Source organism: Dermochelys coriacea, chromosome 11, assembly GCF_009764565.3.
Source record: "Dermochelys coriacea isolate rDerCor1 chromosome 11, rDerCor1.pri.v4, whole genome shotgun sequence".
Classification (NCBI taxonomy): Eukaryota; Metazoa; Chordata; order Testudines; family Dermochelyidae; genus Dermochelys; species Dermochelys coriacea.
Window position 1 is genome coordinate 4270949 of NC_050078.2, and position 23015 is coordinate 4293963.

Sequence of the window (23015 nt, forward strand, 5' to 3'; positions counted from 1 at the left end):
AAAGTGGCATATGAATGGCTAGTTTGGTGACAGGTTATTCCCTACAAGTGAGATAACACAGAAGATCTCATTAAAAGCAGGAAGGGATATTCAGACAAGTATAACATTGCCTTGGCTGCACATGCCTAACCTGCTAAAATTTAGGTTGGAGGAAGCCTGGGACCATTCATACAGTCGAACAGTTTCAAGAGAGACTGACAACTCCTTTGTGTGTGTGTGTGTGTGTGTGTGTGCGCGCGCGCACGCGTGCACCATCAAAGTCCATGGCACTGGTCAGAGAAGAAAGAACATACTATCCCTTCTCCAAGGAAATTCTAATCTAAGTTGGACAGATAATTTAGCAAAGAATGAAAAAATACACTAGGGAGTAGTTGGGAGAGAATTGACAGGGAATAGGAGCAGCTAACGCAAAGAAGGGACCTCAGCTGTTGTTTCATCCTATTTCGCAAGGAAAGGCCACATTATAAGCGGTTGATATTTGTCATACTTTTCTTGTTTGTTACTAGGAGATACTTTTTAATTTTCACTTGTTTGTTTTTAAATGGTCCAGTGCCAGGGCTAAGGTAAAAGACACCAGATGGAGAGGAAGCGTGGAAAGCTAACAGAAAGGATTGAGGTGTGGGCACATGCATGGGGGAGTGAATGTGTGGGAGAACTGACATTCATCTGATAAATTTGTCAGTCTCCATTTTCCCTAAGTTAGCATGCATTGCCTCTCACACTTCACACAGAACCACCATTCAGCTCTGTACGACTCAAAAGACACCTTCAATTCAATTCAAATGGAGGAAAACTCTGAAGTAACTCTGTACAGGGTCAAATTTTGGTCTGATACACTAGTGTAAATCCAGAGTAGCTCCACTGGCCTCACAAGTTATATTTAGGTCTTAAAATATATAGGGCATTCCCTGCACACTGTGCAGCAATATTTTTCTATTACATGGTACAATCAAGGACTTCTACAGGGTTTCAACAGTATAACTCAGATCACAATCTAGCCCTATATCTGTGTTCTAAAGGAACAGGTACACTGAACTGAATCCTATTTAGTGGCAGTGGGCTTGATTCTCCTCTCACTGACATGAATGCAAATCAGGAGCATCTCTACTAAAGTCCGTGACTCTGTAAGTGAGAGGAGAATCAGGCCCAGTGAACCCGATCCTGATCTCAATTATACTAGCATAAATCCATAGTAACTTCACTAATGGGGCAGAGGAGAAACGTAGTGCACCTCCCATTACTCAGCAGTGATCCCTTCAGATAATTAAACTGTGGTTATTGTCAGGTAAGCGAGTATGCAGAATGGCATCTTCTTACTCAGTAGGACTCTTCCTATGTGTAATCTGAGTTAAATCTGCTGATTTTACTGACAAAAATAATTTTTTTCTACCTTTACTCTGTTATCCCTAAAGAGTAATCAGAGCTCTGCATGAAGAAGCTGAATTCTACTCTGGAAAACACATCAGAAATCTCCAAGTTCCAATTTCTGAATCTTTTATTACTGGTGACAATGCAAAACCGCAGCTTGACACTCATGTCCTAGGTAGAATACGCAGGGCTGGCAATTAGAAAAAAGAAATATTTGTACTCAGAAACAGAGAAAAATCGGTCCAGTAAACATGGAGCCTCACCATGCAATTTTTAGAATCGCATTCTGAGTTATACTCACACTTCACAGAGCAGCAATGACAAGCTCTGGAGACTCCCCTCCAGACAAAGTGGCTATGATGCAGTGCCACTAGATCGAAGATGAAGAGGCAATGGGTGAGGAGAGAGAAAATAAAGGTGTGTGCATCACCTTTTAAGTTCTGATAAGGGTCTGAAGGACACCCAGAAAATAACAAAAATTAGTTTGATAGCTCACTCTACTGCATATTGCACTGTCTGGCCAGGTTGAGACAAGCATATTGTCAGTGCTTTGGGAACTTAAGTGCCCATCCTGTATTACTATTAAATGGCAAAAGGAAAATGTAGGTTGGTTATCAGGAAAACTCGTCTATGAGGTGAGAGGAATCTATTAGGATGGACTGGTTGCAAAAGGGCAGTGGGGGGTGCTTTATCACTGGGGCAATTAAAGCTAGAATGGACAGAACACTTGAGAATATAGTGTAGGGGGACATCCTAGACTGACCCCAGAGAGATGGACTAGGTTGGACCTAGCAGATTTCTCTCTCTCTAGGCTCTATGACTATAAATATACGGGTCTGGCATGCAATCTCCCTATAAACCTCACCATGGTTTAACTCCTTACCAACTGAATAAAGTCAAACGTTGCATCCAACACTGTCAAACTGCAGTGATTCTGCTCCTAATGGCCATTTTTTACAGCTGCCTAAATCAAAGATGAGTTTAGAAATATGTAAATATACCGCTGGACTGGTGTGTCTGGGAGAGGGGCTGTGGGTGTAGAGGGTTCAATCTGTCTGTGTGAGACCACTGTTCTCTAATGGATGGAACCAGAACTGCTCAAGTGTGCATCATAGATCCAGTACTTCTCGTAGCTAAAGATGATTCTCCTTTATTTAAAGTGGCAGAGGCCTTTGGAGCAGGAGGATCTGAGAACTGTCCCCTTGTGAAATTTCTGAGTGGCCAAGACCTGCAACATATTGACAAACACGATGGCCAAAAATTTGCAACAATATGCAACTGGGCTGCATGTGCCATATCTACTGGGATGACCTGAAAAAGCTACAAAATCTCACATAAAACTCTCGAAAAATTGTCTTTGAACACAAATATGATGTGGACACAGTATTAATTTCTAGGAAAAACATTATATTTCTGCTATCCCTCCAGAGATGTTGTATGAACAGAAAACTGCAAGACTAAACAATACTAATTTCAACATAGCCCAATTCCCGCATGCACAATCTACAAAGAAAAGGAGTACTTGTGGCACCTTAGAGACTAACAAATTTATTAGAGCATAAGCTTTCGTGAGCTACAGCTCACTTCATCGAATGCATCCGATGAAGTGAGCTGTAGCTCACGAAAGCTTATGCTCTAATAAATTTGTTAGTCTCTAAGGTGCCACAAGTACTCCTTTTCTTTTTGCGAATACAGACTAACACGGCTGCTACTCTGAAATCTACAAAGAGCGTCACTACTGACCAGACTCCAGTTATTGGTTCTGTAATCAAATACAAAGAAAGTACTCCTCAAAAAAGAATTAACGCCACAAGAATCTTTGACTAGTCAGACTAGGCAGCAAATATATAATTTTACCAGCCAAGAGGCACAACTCAGCTTTGCTATGAATAATGGCTGAAATATTATTGTACCATTTGCAAAAGTGATTTGGGATCATTGTTATTTTGCCCAATATTCCATCTCTTTCCATAAGAAAGTACCTTGATTGCTAACTCTTTTCTTTTTAAAATAGCTAGCTTCCATTGCAATCTCACAAAGGAAGGACCTTGCTTTCTGCTGGTCTTTACACAAGGACTTGCTAGCCTCTGGATTTGATCAAATAATAAATACAATAAAATAATAGATAACCATTTTCAATTTTTCCTGGATTTTCACACAAACTGAAGCAGCAAGTGTAAAATTCTAAGTAACATTAAAAAGGAAACGTCACCTCACCCTTATTAGATCATGTTACAACAGCCATTCCACTTTGGCATGTTACTGTAAGAGAGCTCTGAAGCTAAACAAGGTTAGGCTTGGCCAGTTCCTTGGACAGGAACCCACAAAGGAAAATCTTAATGAGATGCTTGAAGTGGAAGCCCCAGGGCTGGGGATAGTGTAGGGTTGGTGTTTTGCTGCTAGATATGCCATTCCTACAGGAGATATAAATTGTTTGGGGACATTAAGAGATGAGAAATCAACCCTGGCATCCTAGACAAATTCCAGCTCAGGAAGCTCCAGTCTGTCTCCCTCAAATCCCCTTTGTAGTTTCAAATGGAGAGATCCTCCTGCTCCTCCAAGCCCAGTCCCAAAAACCTGCCTGTATTATGTGAATCACATAGAATGAGGTACTGTATTTACACAATTCTCTGAGGAGTGAAGAAATTGCCATTAATGCATACTGTACAGCTCCCTGTGGTGAAAACCAGCCTACCATCAGGTCAAAGGATAAATTCTGGGGAAAGGTTACGGCTCTCACTTTTGCTCATGCCAATTAATAATGGGAGAATCACATAGAAAGCACTTTCAAGGGAGATTGCCACAATACATATGTGGCAAGAACATACATGACTGAATATGGAGAGACACTGTACAAACCTTAGGAGTAGTCATTTGACTTGCTTCTTTCCCAGTTCCAAAGTGCCTGGCAAAGAAGGTGGCATAAAGGTGACAGGCCTAAAACTGGATATAATTTTGCATTGTGATATGGCAGCAAAAATATGTCAGCATGAAGTTGGGATGCATACAAAGAAGCGTCATTCCCTGGATCGGGGTGGGTGACGGGGAATAGCACCTCTGTACATAGCTCGAGTGAGACTGCACACTTAACTAGAAATATATTGACAAATTAGAGGGTGTTTAAATAACGGCAACAGATACACCATAGGCATTGTGAGGCATGCCCTCATACTGCCCAACGCCATGCCATATTACAGTCTGCACTGTCTCGCAAAGTTCTGGCAGCCTTTTTAAAGGGGCGGGGGAGGAAAGGCTTGGAACCTGTCGCAATGGAGAGGCAGCAGCCATCTGCGTCCCAAAGCTCTCACCTGCCACATGGGGAAAGGGGAGCAGGTCAAGTGCCATAATTTTTATTCCCAGGGCCATTCTACAGGTGATCCTCATGTCATTAGGAGTAACTGGCACTGTGGTAGTACCAACATGATCTTTTTCTTTCCCAGCTGTTTAACCCCCTCCAGACTCAGCTGCAGATACTCTCTGCTGCCTCCTTCTGTATTGAGACAAGAACATTTGCTAGATCTTCTATATACAAATACTCAAAACAAGGCTGCCCTAGCCTCTGACTTCCTGCTTTTCACAATCAACCTGTGCAAATAAGACTGGTATTTCTGGGCAGCAGTTCACTGTGCTCTGCCACTACCACAAACAACAGAGTGTGAGGATGAAGCTTTCCTGGAGTTGACCACTTTAGGGTTGTCCCCTAGTATCTTTTCAGGGACTCATCTTTGAAAGCACAGACCTCACTTTACTTCTAGTTTTGCTATTACTGCCTTGTTTACTCATCATGCGTGCTTTTGACCAAACAGTTCAGGCAATTACTATGAGACACTGCTTAATATCATCAATACAACAAGGGGAGGGGGTTTGTCCCCTAACCTCTGCACACCAGTTATGACAGATATTTCACTCTTTTCACACTGGACCATGCACGTACAAGAACTATTAAGTTTTCCTGATAAAAACGATTGTTGTGAATTTTGAGAGGGGTGCGAGAGTCCTAGAGCAAATAAATGCATTTGGCAGACATATGAAACAGCATGCTATTGTTTGGGAGTGGGGCAATTAATAGAGCACTTTCCCAAACTACCTGGGCCAGAGACCTGCCATTCATACAGCTAACCCAACAAGAAAAAGCAATATATTTAAAGCCTCAACTGGCAACTGCAAGCCTGAGCTCACATCTACAACTATTAACAGATGTGAGCAGCTGGTGATAACGTGGAATAAAAGAGACCAACGGATTCAATTCATACTCTTGGCAGATGCATTAAATACTGCTGTGCACAAGACATGTAACACAGCAGCAACCAAGGAAAAGCCAGGTGAATGTGTGTGAAAACACCTTTGAAAACAGTTCTACACACACACACACACACACACACACACACACACTTACTTTGTGCAACTAGGACAAGAAACAAACACATGTAAAGTCTGCTAAACTGCCTATAGATATAGCTTATATCTTTCTCAGTCAGAGAAAGAAACCTAGGTGTTTTTAAATCTTGGATCTGGGTACATAACTGGATCCAATGCTCTTTCTAGTATGAAAGAAAAGCTTTACAATGTCCTAAAACTTTATTTCCATCTGTGCGCATCTCTCTCTCTCTCTTTACCTAAAGTGTTCACATAATTTCTCTGAAAGAATGAAAGTGCCAATGGTTTATTTGGCCTTCCTCCTCTTCATAAAGCTAAGATCAGCCAGTCAAGAACAGAAAAAATATCATGTGATTTCTAGCATATCACACAAATAGCAAATACTCTGAATATTCATGAACAAGAAGTTCTATCAGCTAAAATGCTTTGTACAAAGAGTCTGTAAACGATTAGAACAAATTTGTAAAAATCACATTATGTTCATGAATAACTTGTGAGCAAATGCAATGGCTAAACTAGTCAGATAAATAAACCACAGCTAATCATTTGACAATCTCTAATGCAAAGTTTCATAAATAAATACACCCCCTATGTTCCATTTTTCACTGTTCTCCCTTCTGCATTGTTTATCTGAGCTCAATTCCTGGATGTGGATAAAACAAATGACATGAAGTTTCTCTCAGCCAGAACTTCTAACTATTCCCTCAGCAAATACCGCTTTTAGTTAGCAACAAACTGGAACCAAGAGGAAAAGAAACAATTGCCTCTTGGGACAAGGAGGAAACAGAACATTTGCCAAAGGACAGGACAAAAATAAAACACTTCTTTAGTAAGCGTCCTGAAGTCTTCAAAATCTTCATCCCTTCCTACAAACCACAATCACCTCAGAGAGGAGAAAGTGTGTGGAGATTGAAAACAACATAGCAATTCCTATGAGCTGCTTCATAATTATTTATTATTTGTTATAATAACACAGGTAGTTTAGAGTCCCATTGTGCTAGGTCCTGTACAGACACATCCTGCTCCAAAAAAGCTTACATAGATTAACCAACCCACTACTATCTCCGAGTGAAACTGGATCGCACACTAACCTTCCACGACCATCTTCCACACAAAGATGGACTACAAGGCGTCAGGAACAGTATCCCCGATAATGTCATGGCTAACCTGGTGGCTGAACTTTGTGACTTTGTCCTCACCCATAACTATTTCACATTTGGGGACAATGTATACCTTCAAATCAGCGGCACTGCGATGGGTACCCGCATGGCCCCACAGTATGCCAACGTTTTTATGGCTCACTTAGAACAACGCTTCCTCAGCTCTCGTCCCCTAATGCCCCGACTCTATTTGCGCTACACTGATGACATCTTCATCATCTGGACCCATGGAAAAGAAGCCCTTGAGGAATTCCACCATAATTTTAACAATTTCCATCCCACCATCAACCTCAGCCTGGACCAGTCCACACAAGAGATCCCCTTCCTGGACACTACAGTGCTAATAAGTGATGGTCACATAAACACCACCCTATATCGGAAACCTACTGACCGCTATTCCTACCTACATGCCTCTAGCTTTCATCCAGATCACACCACACGATCCATTGTCTACAGCCAAGCTCTATGATATAACCGCATTTGCTCCAACTCCTCAGACAGAGACAAACACCTACAAGATCCCTATCATGCATTCTTACAACTACAATACTCACCTGCTGAAGTGAAGAAACAGATTGACAGAGCCAGAAGAGAACCCAGAAGTCACCTACTACAGGACAGGCCCAACAAAGAAAATAACAGAACGCCACTAGCCATCACCTTCAGCCCCCAACTAAAACCTCTCCAATGCATTATCAAGGATCTACAACCTATCCTGAAGGACGACCCATCACTCTCACAGATCTTGGGAGACAGGCCAGTCCTTGCTTACAGACAGCCCCCCAACCTGAAGTAAATACTCACCAACAACCACACACCACACAACAGAACCAATAACCCAGGAACCTATCCTTGCAACAAAGCCCGTTGCCAACTCTGTCCACATATCTATTCAGGGGACACCATCATAGGGCCTAATCACATCAGCCACACTATCAGAGGCTCATTCACCTGCGCATCTACCAATGTGATATATGCCATCATGTGCCAGCAATGCCCCTCTGCCATGTACATTGGTCAAACTGGACAGTCTCTACGTAAAAGAATAAATGGACACAAATCAGACGCCAAGAATTATAACATTCAAAAACCAGACGGAGAACACTTCAATCTCTCCAGTCACTCGATTACAGACCTGAGGGTGGCTATCCTTCAACAAAAAAACTTCAAAAACAGACTCCAACGAGAGACTGCTGAATTGGAATTAATTTGCAAACTGGATACAATTAATTTAGGATTGAATAGAGACTGGGAGTGAATGGGTCATTACACAAAGTAAAACTATTTCCTCATGTTATTTCCCCCCACCCCACCCCCCACTGTTCCTCATACGTTCTTGTTAACTGCTGGAAATGGCCCACCTTGATTATCACCACAAAATGTTTTCCTCTCCCACCCCCCACCTTCCTGCTGGTAATAGCTCATCTTAAGTGATCACTCTTCTTACAGTGTGTATGATAAAACCTATTGTTTCATGTTCTCTGTGTGTGTATATAAATCTCCCCATTGTATTTTCCACTGAATGCATCCGATGAAGTGAGCTGTAGCTCACGAAAGCTTATGCTCAAATAAATTTGTTAGTCTCTAAGGTGCCACAAGTACTCCTTTTCTTTTCATCTGAAGAAGGTAAGCGCCAAGATGAAAACAGGGGTCAACCTGGTCCAGAAACTGGCAAGCATAAGCTGGGGAGCATCTGCATCAGTGATACGGAGATCAGTGATGGTCCTGATATACTCCGTAGCCGAGTTCTGTGCACTGGTATGGACCAGAAGTAGCCACCCTCGACTTGTTGATGTCCAACTGAACACTGCAATGCAGTGAATCACTGGAACCCTCAAGTCAACACCAACACCTTGGCTGCCGCTTCCGTCGCATGTTTCTCCCCCATCCATTCGCCGTGATGCCTCAACCCTTCGGGATCGTGGAAAATGAACATCTCCCCATTCAACAGAACCTTAACAACACCCCTCACCACCACCTGAAGTCATGTAAGCCTTTTTGGACCCATGCATTTAACCTTCGCCAATGCAACTGCACATCTGATGAAGCTTGGAAAGTGAAATTGAGTTCACAAGAAGTCACAAATACACACCTTGAGAAAGACCTGATGCAGTAGATCCCTGGCTTTGATTTCCTGCGAAGCTCCTGGGCAACCCTAAACTGCATCTGCACAAATCATAGCAGATACGCATACTTGCTGCACAAATGGAAAATTAAAAACTCTCCAGTGTGTGACTGTGGTCACCCTGAACAGATCAGGGAACTATTCAACTATTTTATGTTGCCTCTATATTTGTAATTGTCAATGTGAGATACAAATCTGGATTGAAAATGCTTAACTGTATTCTAGCAGTTGTTGGGTGGAAGATAGAGATTTTTTTTACTTTTTGGTCTTTGGCCCTCAAGGATGTGAGGCATTTGGAGCTTGTCAAATAAGTACTATAGCTGGATGTTACAATGATCCACAGTGAAAACGTTAACTATTCTGATGCTGATGTTTGTATTATTAGCTTTCAAAGTTAACACTATTGAGGTGAATGGGCCAGTTTCTACCTTCCAAGCTATTGTTTCAGGCTCTCTGATTAGTTAATGTTTGGAAGGTTCTCTTTGCAATCGTAAGACCTAGAAACTTATTTTTAAATGAAAGCTGATATTCTGGAGCATAAGTCAGTGGCAAAGGGTGAATTCTGTGACAGTTTCTACGGACTTGGAATTGCAAAGTACACAAGGCCCTGATTACTAGTGATGATACATGAGCCAGAAAAAACAAAGATTGACTTTTACATCCCATGATCCCAAGCTGATTGTGCTGCTCTGGCAGTTAGAAAAACAGTCTTTACGCTAAATTTGAGCTCGAATAATTGAGACACAAACAAGGAACCCTACAATACAGAGTACCATCTTTAAAGCCACTTTTCAGAATTAGAAGTATGGTTTAACCCTAAATCTGCAATAAAGAAAAAAGATGTTTTCTCCATTTGGGTCAGTTAACTCAAGATCAAATCCTAGTGAAGAAGACAAAGCAATTTGTAGTTTTCACACAAGTTAGCTGGTCAAGTTAAAGTCTAGTCTCCCCATAGTCTTTATTTCCACTGCTAACGTGAAAATTACAAACTAGCTAAGATTTTGCCTCAAACTAGCTAGCACAGATTAGGAACACACCTTTTGTCCTAGTGAAGACACTGCCTAGATGTCCCAATAATAATTTAAATTCAACATGGCAAAACCACTATTTCTTATTCCCATACTCCTGTGCACTGAATTGTTATAGCAAGCTTTCTCTTACACTGCCTCCTGCCAGTGAACCTCACCCCTGCCCCGGAGTGATCACCTCTAAGGGCAAAAAGACAAAAGAACAGTCTCTATGGCCCATTCAGTTCTTGGCCTCTCTAAAACTGTATAAGAGGAAGACACTTATTTTGACTGGAGTTGTGTGTTTGTAATCTGAACGCTTATTTCCTTTCTCTTTGATTCTACCCATCAGCTCAACAGTGACAATGGGGCCAAATTAAATCTTCCCACCATTTTCTATCTGGTGCCAGATTCACAGCTTCCTCTATTTCTCAGTCTTCCTCTATTCCTAGTTCTTTGCATGCGGCAATATATTGCCATCTATGGTATCCTTTCTGGGTCCATTCTTGGCACATGTCCAAACCACTGCAGTCATCTTTCTTGAATCTCCTATAACAGTGTTATTTCCTGCTCTGTTTTCCTATCTTTTCATTTTTATTTCCTACAGTCTTGAAACTCTCAGTATGCCCCAAGTCAGTTTATTTCTGCAGTCAAAATCTTTCGTTCATCTACTTTCCTCATACTCCGGCATTTGAACCGATACAACAGTTATCAGCATGGCAAGTCGTCTCCTATATGCTGATTTTTGTTTGTAGATTCACAAATGATATTGACCTCACAGCTTTGACCGAGGAAGATTTACAGATAACTGACCAGGTAGACTGGGAAAGCAGAAAATTTGGTTTGAAGATCAGCAAGGAGAAGACAAAACTTATGACCATTGGAAAATAAAAGAAAGAGATAAAGATCAAACTCAGAGACAAAACTAGAAGAAATGGAAAAAATTGTGGACCTTGGAGGACTAGTACTTAAGAATGAGAATTGTAAAGATGATAAGAAGAATCAGACTAGCTGCTACAGCCTCTGGAAAACAGTGAAAGATCTGGAAGGCTAAAGACATTTCAATAAAAACAGCAATCTGGACACTCATCCACCCAGAAATGGACTGAAACTCACCAAATCATTTCATATAGTCTTTAGAACAGCAATCAGAGAATAAGAATGGTCTAACTATATTGGTCTTTGGGAGACCCAGATTCAAATCCCTGCTCTGCTACAGGCTTCCTGTGTGACTTTGGGCAACTCAGTCTCTCTGTCCCTTGGTTCCCCATCTGTAAAATGGAGATAACAGCATTTTAACTACCTCCCAGGGATGTTGTAAGGATATATCTGTTAAAGATTCTGAGATTCTCAGATATGGGAGGAGCCATATAAGCACTTTAGATAGATGGCAACAAATTTGGTCCCTAGCTTACACAGTTACAGTGGGCAGAGTAGAAAAGGAGTACTTGTGGCACCTTAGAGATTAACAAATTTATTTGAGCATAAGCTTTCATGAGCTACAGCTCACTTCATCGGATGCATCGGAGGCATTCGATGAAGTGAGCTGTAGCTCACGAAAGCTTATGCTCAAATAAATTTGTTAGTCTCTAAGGTGCCACAAGTACTCCTTTTCTTTTTTGTGAATAGAGACTAACACGGCTTCTACTCTGAAACCTGTTATTAGTGGGCAGAGTGTAAAATTTACTATAAAATGATGTAAAATAAACTGTAAAAAGAGAGTACAATTTCAATGGCATCAAAACTATTGCTGCAGACCAGATCCTGAGAGGGGCTGAGCATCTCAGCTTACAACTTCTGTGGGAGTTGAGAGCACTTCGCACCCTGTGGCATCAGGCCCCAAGGGTGCATCTATAAATTCTCACACAGATTTTCACTGACTGCTGTTTTCTTCCGACATTCCCAACAGCTTCAAATTACCCCAAACCCCTTGTGCAACGAGCTGTGCTGCATGTTTCCTAGCTGTGTGGTGGTTTATGTTTCTTTCTGCCTACAACCATTTCTGGATTGGCATCACAGCCCTAAGTGAAAGACTAAACAATGCTGGAGCCCACAGCAGGAGAATTTTCAGAGTCTTATTCCTTGTTTCACTTGGGCAACCTTCCTGCCTCTCATCAGAGATAAAATAACTTGCCAACCCTCTAATTTAAAGAATAACATATGAGTTTCACATTCCAATCCCCAACCAGCAAAGGAGACTTTTCAAACTGGAAGGGTGAAGACAGGGTGAATTCCTTGAAATGCATAAAAAGGAAGGATCAGCACCTGCCTTTTTGCAAGAGAAAACTGCTCTCACAGCACAGCATGCTTCAAACTATTTGACATCAGCAGTTGAAAGTGAATTTGATTCTCCCCAGCTCCTCAAACTTGAGAACTGAGCAGAATGAATTTCATGGTTCTCTGTTACTGTTTGAAATGGAAAAACAAATCTCTTCCAACCTTATTTTGGGTGCATGCTGCAGCTAGAAGGTACAGTATGAATTTCAACAAAAGAACATCAGGGAAAGCTGACAGTTTTTTCTGCTATTAGGAACTCCCCCGCAATGGTTGCAACAACCTGTTAAAACTTATGCAGCTTGAAATGACTGAATCCTTCTCTCTTTGGTGCAAGAGGATGTCCAACCCCTTTTGCAAAGACATGCTCAGCTCTGAGTATTAAAACGGCATGCTTTATTCTGCTCCATTTGCCATTATTTATCCCTATGGGCATTACAGAGTAACACATACAGAGCACTAAAGCATTTTTAAAATTTGTTATTGTGTGTGCACACGTGTGTGTGTGTGTGTGTGTGTGTGTGTGTGTGTGTGTACATATATATATATTGCACACACTGCAAGGAAACAAGAAACTTAAAACCAGTCAAAAAACCCCACTGAAGTAACAAAAGTTCTGAGAGAAACCCACAAATGCAAGAAAACCGCATTCAGTAAGGAAACCCCTTACTGACACTTGAATTTGTACAGAAGTTATTGTGCTTTTCTCTCCCCCTCCCCCTTCTAACAGCACAAGTAAAAACTGGAAAGTCAACTCGAGATGACAAACCTAAGTGTCCACGATTTTCTGGAGAGTGTAAAATCAGACTATTGACATTTGTTTTCTTTATGCTGAGCAAGATTTCACATCAACAGTGTTCTCAAGCGTTTTGGTTTTCTAAAGATCTTTACACACTTTATGCTACCTAGAAGCTCCAGACAAGATCAGGCAGCGCTGTGACATGGGCAGTGTAGACACGCTTTATCGCCGTGGGAGAGCTCTCCCAGTGATAAAAAATAACCACTCCTAACAAGGGGTGGTAGCTTTATCCCGGCAATAAAGCGCTGTCTATAATGGTGCTTTTCAGCACTAAAACTTTTTTAGCTTGGGGGGGGGTGTTTTTTCACAACCTTGAACGACTAAAGTTTTAGCGCTGAAAGTGGCAGTGTAGACACAGCCATTATGTTAGCGATGTACCCTCAGGGTTTGTCTACACAGCAAAAACCAGGTAGACTGGGAAAGCAGAAAATTTGGTTTGAAGATCAGCACAGAGAAGACAAAACTTATGACCATTGGAAAATAAAAGAAAGAGATAAAGATCAAACTCAGAGACAAAGAACTAGAAGAAATGGAAAAAATTGTGGACCTTGGAGGACTAGTACTGAAGAATGAGAATTGTAAAGATGATAAGAAGAATCAGACTAGCTGCGGGCCCATGCCAGCCAACTTGGGGCTGTTTCATTGCTCCCCTCAGCAGTCGCTCCCCCCCGGCTCCCCTCATCCACTCCGCAGGCTCCTCATCAGCCCAGCTCCCCTCACAGCCCCTCCCTTGGGCTTCCCCGAGCCACCCCCCTGGACTCCCCCTCAGCCTAGCTCCCTTTACCCCACCTGCTCACCTGCCCCTCCCAGGGTCCCCCTGCCTCAGCTCCCTTCTCCCCACTGGGGTCCCTCTCATTTGCATCCCTGGCTCGCCCACAGTCCAGCTTCCCTCACTCACTCCCCAGGTTCCCCCTCACCTGGACAGCCTCAGCCCACTAGGGTCCCCTCTCCCCCCTCAGCTCTCCTCACCCAACCCCCAGGTTCCCCCTCAGCCTGTCCCCTCCCCCACTGGGGTCCTCCTCACCCCACTGGAGTGTCCCCAGCCCCTCAGATTCCCCTCACCTGCCCCTCCAGGTTCCCCCTCACCTCAGCTTCCCACAACCCACTGGGGTCCCACCCACCCCTCCCACAGCCCGACTCCCCTCACATGCCCCCTCACCATCCCGCCCTCCGGGCACCTGCCCCTCCCCGCCTCCCCTCACCTGCGCGCCCCCCAGCTCTCACCCCCCTCACAGCTCCCCTCACCTGTGCACCCCCCCGCTGTCCCACTCCCCTCATCTGCGCCCCACCGCTGTCCCACCCCCCCACTCCCCTCACCTGCGCCCCCCGCTGTCCTGCGCCCCCCCCGCTGTCCCACTCCCCTCATCTGCGCCCCCCACTGTCCCGCCCCCCGCTCCACTCAGCTGTGCCCCCCCCGCTGTCCCACCCCCTGGCTCCCCTAACCACTTTGCCCCCCCCGCTGTCCCACTCCCCTCATCTGCGCACCCCCCCGCTCCCCTCACCTGCGCCCCCCCCTGCTGTCCCGCCCCCCACTCCGCTCACCTGCGCGCCCCGCCCGCTGTCCCGCCCCCCGCTCCACTCACCTGCGCCCCCCCCACTGTCCCGCCCCCCGCTCCGCTCATCTGTGCCCCTCCCGCTGTCCCACCCCCTGGCTCCCCTAACCACTTTGCCCCCCCCGCTGTCCCACTCCCCTCATCTGCGCACCCCCCCCGCAATTCCACCGTCCCGCCCCCGCTCCCCTCACCTGCGCCCCCCCCGCTGTCCTGCCCCCCACTCCGCTCACCTGCGTGCCCCCCGCTGTTCCGCCCTCGCTCCACTCACCTGTGCGCCCCCCCCGATGTCCCACTCTCCTCACCTGCGCCCCCCTGATGTCCCGCCCCCCGGCTCCCCTCACCTGCGCCCCCCCGCTGTCCCACCCCTTGGCTCCCCTAACCACTTTGCCCCCCCGCTGTCCCACTCCCCTCATCTCCGCGCCCCCTCTCCACTCACCTGCGCCCCCCCGCTGTCCCGCCCCCCACTTCGCTCACCTGCGCGCCCCCCCGCTGTCCCACCCCCCTGGCTCCCCTAACCACTTCGCCCCCCCCGCTGTCCCACTCCCCTCACCTGTGCCCCCCCGCTGTCCCGCCCCCCCGCTCCCCTCACCTGCGCCCCCCCCGCTGTCCCACCCCCCTGGCTCCCCTAACCACTTCGCCCCCCCGCTGTCCCACTCCCCTCATCTGCGCGTCCCCCGCTCCACTCACCTGCGCCCCCTCGCTGTCCCACCCCCTTGGCTCCCCTAACCACTTCGCCCCCCCGCTGTCGCACTCCGCTCACCTGTGCCCCCCCCGCTGTCCCGCCCCCCGCTCCGCTCACCTGCACCCCCCCGCTGTCCCGCCCCCCACTCCGCTCACCTGCGCCCCCCCGCTGTCCCGCCCCCGGCTCCCCTCACCTGCGCCCCCCCTCTGTCCCGCCCCCCGCTCCCCTCACCTATGCCCCCCCCGCTGTCCCACCCCCCTGGCTCCCCTAACCACTTCGCCCCCCCCGCTGTCCCACTCCTCTCACCTGCGCCCCCCCGCTGTCCCACCCCCCCGCTCCACTCACCTGCGCCCCCCCGCTGTCCCACCCCCCGGCTCCCCTCACCTGCACCCCCCCGGCTGTTCCGCTCCCCCCCGGCTGTCCCACTCTCCTCACCTGCGCACCCCCCGCTGTCCTGCCCCCCCAGCTCCCCTCACCTGCGCCCCCCCGCTGTCCCGCCCCCTGGCTCACCTAACCACTTCGCCCCCCCCGCTGTCCCACTCCACTCACCTGCGCCCCCCTGCTGTCCCACCCCCCGCTCCGCTCACCTGCACCCCCCCGCTGTCCCGCCCCCCGCTCCGCTCACCTGTGCCCCCCCCGCTGTCCCGCCCCCCGGCTCCCCTCACCTGCGCCCCCCCTCTGTCCCGCCCCCCGCTCCCCTCACCTGCGCCCCCCCGCTGTCCCGCCCCCCGCTCCGCTCACCTGCGCCCCCCCGCTGTCCCGCCCCCGGCTCCCCTCACCTGCGCCCCCCCCTCTGTCCCGCCCCCCGCTCCCCTCACCTATGCCCCCCCCGCTGTCCCACCCCCTGGCTCCCCTAACCACTTCGCCCCCCCGCTGTCCCACTCCTCTCACCTGCGCCCCCCCGCTGTCCCACCCCCCCGCTCCACTCACCTGCGCCCCCCCCGCTGTCCCACCCCCCCGGCTCCCCTCACCTGCACCCCCCCGGCTGTTCCGCTCCCCCCCGGCTGTCCCACTCTCCTCACCTGCGCACCCCCCGCTGTCCTGCCCCCCCCAGCTCCCCTCACCTGCGCCCCCCCCGCTGTCCCGCCCCCTGGCTCACCTAACCACTTCGCCCCCCCCGCTGTCCCACTCCACTCACCTGCGCCCCCCTGCTGTCCCACCCCCCGCTCCGCTCACCTGCACCCCCCCGCTGTCCCGCCCCCCGCTCCGCTCACCTGTGCCCCCCCGCTGTCCCGCCCCCCGGCTCCCCTCACCTGCGCCCCCCCTCTGTCCCGCCCCCCGCTCCCCTCACCTGCGCCCCCCCGCTGTCCCGCCCCCCGCTCCGCTCACCTGTGCCCCCCCGCTGTCCCGCCCCCCTGGCTCCCCTAACCATTTCGCCCCCCCGCTGTCCCACTCCTCTCACCTGCGCTCCCCCCGCTGTCCCACCCCCCGCTCCACTCACCTGCGCCCCCCCGCTGTCCCACCCCCCGGCTGCCCTCACCTGCGCCCCCCCTCTGTCCCGCCCCCGGCTCCCCTCACCTGCGCCCCCCCTCTGTCCCGCCCCCGGCTCCCCTCACCTGCGCCCCCCCTCTGTCCCGCCCCCCGCTCCCCTCACCTGCACCCCCCCGGCTGTCCCACTCTCCTCACCTGCGCCCCCCCTCTGTCCCGCCCCCCGGCTCCCCTCACCTGCGCCCCCCATCTGTCCCGCCCCCCGCTCCCCTCACCTGTGCCCCCCCCCGCTGTCCCAGCCCCCTGGCTCCCCTAACCACTTCGCCCCCCCGCTGTCCCACTCCTCTCACCTGCGCCCCCCCGCTGTCCCGCCCCCCGCTCCCCTCACCTGTGCCCCCCCCCGCTGTCCCAGCCCCCTGGCTCCCCTAACCACTTCGCCCCCCCGCTGTCCCACTCCTCTCACCTGCGCCCCCCCGCTGTCCCGCCCCCCGCTCCGCTCACCTGCGCCCGGCTCGGCGCTGGCCCCGTACTCGGCGGCGTCCCGTCTCCGGGCGCAGGTGCCCTGGCCCTGCACCAGCGCCTGCAGCGGCAGCTCGGCGCCGGGGTGCGGGTAGCAGCGCAGCCCGGCGGCGCAGCGCGGCGTGTACACCCCGCACGCCTGGCTCTCCAGGCGGGCGCAGACCGGGCAGCAGCCGCAGCCGGGCTCCCGCACCAGCTCCGGGCAGGCGGCGGCTGGGGCGCAGGCGGCCAGGCGCTCGGCGGAGCAGGGCGGGCAGCGGAACAGCACCTCGGGCAGCGCCGGCCGCGCCAGCGCCGCCGCCAGCAGCAGCCGGAGCCAGGCGGCCGGAGCCGGGCGGCAGCGACCCACCCGCGGCAGCATCGTGGCGGGAGTGCGGGGCGGCGAGCGGGCGGGCAGGTGGCAGCCTCCTCCCGGCCCCCCGGGGAGCCGCCAGCCCCGCCCGGTCCTAGAGCCGCCCCCTCCGCCCACCCCGGCCGCCGCCCCCGCCGGGCCAGCGCGGGGGAGCGGGCTCCCCCCCCAGCCCAGAGGCGGCGGGAGGCGGGATCGGGGGCTGCCCCCCCAGCCCAGAGGCGGGGGGGCGGGATCGGGGCCTGCCCCCCTCAGCCCAGTGTCGGGGGGCGGGATCGGGCACTGCCCCCCCTCCAGCCCAGTGCCGAGGGGGCGGGATCGGGGGCTGCCCCCCCCAGCCCAGAGGCGGGGGGGCGGGATCGGGGCCTGCCCCCCTCAGCCCAGAGGCGGGGGGGCGGGATCGGAGGCTGCCCCCCTCAGCCCAGTGTCGGGGGGGCGGGATCGGGCACTGCCCCCCCTCCAGCCCAGTGCCGGGGGGGCGGGATCGGGGGCTGCCCCCCCCATCCCAGAGCCGGGGGGGCGGGATCGGGGGCTGCCCCCCCCAGCCCAGAGGCGGGGGGGCGGGATCGGGGCCTGCCCCCCTCAGCCCAGAGGCGGGGGGGCGGGATCGGGGGCTGCCCCCCTCAGCCCAGTGTCGGGGGGGCGGGATCGGGCACTGCCCCCCCTCCAGCCCAGTGCCGAGGGGGCGGGATCGGGGGCTGCCCCCCCCAGCCCAGAGGCGGGGGGGCGGGATCGGGGCCTGCCCCCCTCAGCCCAGAGGCGGGGGGGCGGGATCGGAGGCTGCCCCCCTCAGCCCAGTGTCGGGGGGGCGGGATCGGGCACTGCCCCCCCTCCAGCCCAGTGCCGGGGGGGCGGGATCGGGGGCTGCCCCCCCCAGCCCAGAGCCGGGGGGGCGGGATCGGGGGCTGCCCCCCCCAGCCCAGAGGCGGGGGGGGCGGGATCGGGGCCTGCCCCCCTCAGCCCAGAGGCGGGGGGGCGGGATCGGGGGCTGCCCCCCTCAGCCCAGTGTCGGGGGGGCGGGATCGGGCACTGCCCCCCCTCCAGCCCAGTGCCGAGGGGGCGGGATCGGGGGCTGCCCCCCTCAACCCAGTGTCGGGGGGGCGGGATCGGGCACTGCCCCCCCCTCCAGCCCAGTGCCGGGGGGGCGGGATCGGGGGCTGCCCCCCCCAGCCCAGAGCCGGGGGGGCGGGATCGGGGGCTGCCCCCCCCAGCCCAGAGGCGGGGGGGCGGGATCGGGGCCTGCCCCCCTCAGCCCAGAGGCGGGGGGGCGGGATCGGGGGCTGCCCCCCTCAGCCCAGTGTCGGGGGGGCGGGATCGGGCACTGCCCCCCCTCCAGCCCAGTGCCGGGGGGGCGGGATCGGGGGCTGCCCCCCCCAGCCCAGAGCCGGGGGGGCGGGATCGGGGGCAGCCCCCCCCAGCCCAGAGCCGGGGGGGCGGGATCGAGGGCTGCCCCCCTCAGCCCAGTGTCGGGGGGCGGGATCGGGCACTGCCCCCCCTCCAGCCCAGTGCCGAGGGGGCGGGATCGGGGGCTGCCCCCCCAGCCCAGAGCCGGGGGGGCGGGATCGGGGGCTGCCCCCCTCAGCCCAGTGTCGGGGGGCGGGATCGGGCACTGCCCCCCCTCCAGCCCAGTGCCGAGGGGGCGGGATCGGGGGCTGCCCCCCTCAGCCCAGTGTCGGGGGGGCGGGATCGGGCACTGCCCCCCCTCCAGCCCAGTGCCGGGGGGGCGGGATCGGGGGCTGCCCCCCCCAGCCCAGAGCCGGGGGGGCGGGATCGGGGGCTGCCCCCCTCAGCCCAGTGTCGGGGGGCGGGATCGGGCACTGCCCCCCCTCCAGCCCAGTGCCGAGGGGGCGGGATCGGGGGCTGCCCCCCTCAGCCCAGTGTCGGGGGGGCGGGATCGGGCACTGCCCCCCCTCCAGCCCAGTGCCGGGGGGGCGGGATCGGGGGCTGCCCCCCCCAGCCCAGAGCCGGGGGGGCGGGATCGGGGGCAGCCCCCCCCAGCCCAGAGCCGGGGGGGCGGGATCGGGGGCTGCCCCCCTCAGCCCAGTGTCGGGGGGCGGGATCGGGCACTGCCCCCCCTCCAGCCCAGTGCCGGGGGGGCGGGATCGGGGGCTGCCCCCCTCCAGCCCAGAGGCGGGGGGAGGCGGGATCGGGGGCTGCCCCCCTCCAGCCCAGAGGCGGGGGGAGGCGGGATCGGGGGCTGCCCCCCCCAGCCCAGAGGCGGGGGGGAGGCGGGATCGGGGGCTGCCCCCCTCCAGCCCAGTGTCGGGGGGGCGGGATCGGGGGCTGCCCCCCCAACCCAGAGCCGGGGGGGCGGGATCGGGGGCTGCCCCCCTCCAGCCCAGAGGCGGGGGGAGGCGGGATCGGGGGCTGCCCCCCCCAGCCCAGAGAAGGGGGGGCGGGATCGGGGGCTGCCCCCCTCAGCCCAGTGTCGGGGGGCGGGATCGGGCACTGCCCCCCCTCCAGCCCAGTGTCGGGGGGGGCGGGATCGGGGGCTGCCCCCCTCCAGCCCAGAGGCGGGGGGAGGCGGGATCGGGTGCTGCCCCCCCCAGCCCAGTGACGGGGGGGCGGGATCGGGTACTGCCCCCCCTCCAGCCCAGTGCCGGGGGGGCGAGATCGGGGGCTGCCCCCTCCAGCCCAGAGGCGGGGGGAGGCGGGATCGGGGGCTGCCCCCCCAGCCCAGAGCCGGGGTGGCGGGATCGGAGGCTGCCCCCCTCAGCCCAGTGCCGGGGGGGCGGGATCGGGGGTTGCCCCCCTCAGCCCAGTGTCGGGGGGGCGAGATCGGGGGCTGCCCCCCTCCAGCCCAGAGGCGGGGGGAGGCGGGATCGGGTGCTGCCCCCCTCAGCCCAGTGTCGGGGGGGCGAGATCGGGGGCTGCCCCCTCCAGCGCAGAGGCGGGGGGAGGCGGGATCGGGGGCTGCCCCCCCAGCCCAGAGGCGGGGGGAGGCGGGATCGGGGGCTGCCCCCCCAGCCCAGAGCCGGGGTGGCGGGATCGGAGGCTGCCCCCCTCAGCCCAGTGTCGGGGGGCGGGATCGGGCACTGCCCCCCCTCCAGCCCAGTGCCGGGGGGGCGGGATCGGGGGCTGCCCCCCTCAACCCAGTGTCGGAGGGGCGGGATCGGGGGCTGCCCCCCTCCAGCCCAGAGGCGGGGGGAGGCGGGATCGGGGCCTGCCCCCCCCAGCCCAGAGGCGGGGGGAGGCGGGATCGGGTGCTGCCTCCCCAGCCGAGTGTCGGGGGGGCGGGATCGGGGGCTGCCCCCCTCCAGCCCAGAGCCGGGGGGGCGAGATCGGGGGCTACCCCCTCCAGCCCAGAGCCGGGGGGGCGGGATCGGGGGCTGCCCCCCTCCAGCCCAGAGCCGGGGGGGCGGGATCGGGGACTGCCCCCCTCCAGCCCAGTGCCGGGGGGGCGGGATCGGGGGCTGCCCCCCTCCAGCCCAGAGCCGGGGGGGCGGGATCGGGGACTGCCCCCCTCCAGCCCAGTGCCGGGGGGGCGGGATCGGGGGCTGCCCCCCTCCAGCCCAGAGCCGGGGGGAGGCGCGATCGGGGGCTGCCCCCCTCCAGCCCAGAGCCGGGGGGAGGCGGGATCGGGGGCTGCCCCCCCAGCCCAGTGCCGGGGGGGACCGAGGTCGCTCCAGCCCAGTGCCGGGGGGGGCGGGATCGGGAGCTGCCCCCCCTCCAGCCCAGTGCCGGGGGGGCCAGGATCAGGCGCTGCCCCCCTCCAGCCCAGTACGGGGCGGAGCCGGGATCCGGGGCTGCCCCCCTCCAGCCCAGTGCCGGGGGGAGGCGGGATCTGGGGCTGCCCCCCCTCCAGCCCAGTGCCGGGGGGGTCCGGATCGGGGGCTGCCCCCCTCCAGCCCAGTGCCGGGGGGGCCAGGATCAGGCGCTGCCCCCCTCCAGCCCAGTACCGGGGGGGAGCCGGGATCGGGGGCTGCCCCCCCTCCAGCCCAGTGCTGGGGGGGACCGAGCTCGCTCCAGCCCAGTGCCGGGGGGCCGGGATCGGGAGCTGCCCTCCCTCCAGCCCAGTGCCGGGGGGGCGGGATCGGGAGCTGCCCCCCCTCCAGCCCAGTGCTGGGGTGGGTCCGGATTGGGGGCTGCCCCCCTCCAGCCCAGTGCCGGGGGGGCCAGGATCAGGCGCTGCCCCCCTCCAGTCCAGTACTGGGGGAGCCGGGATCCGAGGCTGCCCCCCCTCCAGCCCAGAGGCGAGGGGAGGCGGGATCGGGGGCTGCCCCCCCCTCCAGCCCAGTGCCGGGGGAGTCCAGATCGGGGGCTGCCCCCCTCCAGCCCAGTGCCGGGGGGGCCAGGATCAGGCGCTGCCCCCCTCCAGCCCAGTACGGGGGGGAGTCGGGATCCGGGGCTGCCCTCCTCCAGCCCAGAGCCGGGGGGAGGCGGGATCGGGGGCTGCCCCCCTCCAGCCCTGTGCCGGGGGGGCCGGGATCAGGCACTGCCCCCCTCCAGCCCAGTGCCGCAGGGACCAGGATCAGGCGCTGCCCCCCTCCAGCCCAGAGCCAGGGGGGGCCGGATCGGGGGCTGCCCCCCTCCAGCCCTGTGCCGGGGGGCCGGGATCAGGCGCTGCCCCCCTCCAGCCCAGTGCCGGGGGGACCAGGATCAGGCGCTGCCCCCCTCCAGTCCAGTGCCGGGGGGAGGCGGGATCGGGGGCTGCTCCACTCCAGCCCAGTGCCGGGGGGGCCGGATCAGGGGCTGCCCCCCTCCAGCCCAGTGCCGGGGGGGCCGGGATCAGGCGCTGCTCCCCCTCCAGCCCAGTGAGGGAGGGCGGGATCGGGGGCTGTCCCCCTCCAGCCCAGTGCCGGGGGGAGGGCCGGGATCGGGGGCTGTCCCCCTCCAGCCCAGTGCTGGAGGGAGGGCCGGGATCGGGGGCTGCCCCCCTCCAGCCCAGTGCAGTGGGATCAGGTTCGGGGGCTGCCCCCCATCCAGCGCCGGGGCAGCAGGCTACATTCCTGGCCCCGCCCCTGCAAATCCCAGGGCGCTTGGCTCGGGTCTCGCCCAGTGCCGTAGGGCTGAGATACCCCCGCCACCCAGTGCTGGCTTCCAGGCTGGGGGCTACCCGCCCCCATTCCCAGTGCCAGGTTAGGGGGCTGCTCCAGGTCCTGTGCCAAGGAATCTGGCTGGTGTTTGCTTCCATGTCAGCCAAGCGACTGGAGTTTTGAACAGTGGGCTGGGATTGGGGTCAAGGGCTGCCCCTTCTGCGTGCCAGCTGAGATATGCCCAGCGTGTGCACTCCGTGTGGCAGAAGCAAACTGGTTTCAGAGTAGCAGCCGTGTTAGTCTGTATTCGCAAAAAAGAAAAGGAGGACTTGTGGCACCTTAGAGACTAACAAATTTATTTGAGCATAAGCTTTCGTGAGCTACAGCTCACTTCATCG

General features: G+C 56.2%; 1 protein-coding gene across 1 annotated transcript in view; it reads right to left on the bottom strand.

Moving 5' to 3' along the window:
* The window catches only part of IGFBP2 (insulin like growth factor binding protein 2), a 109131-nt gene extending 91396 nt beyond the window's left edge, over nt 1–17735 (bottom strand). The window contains exon 1 of the mRNA XM_043504874.1: nt 17275–17735. Coding sequence (XP_043360809.1) covers nt 17275–17653 — 379 coding nt within the window. The 5' untranslated portion in view covers nt 17654–17735. The remainder of the gene's footprint in view (nt 1–17274) is intronic.
* Between the last annotated feature and the right edge of the window lie 5280 nt (nt 17736–23015).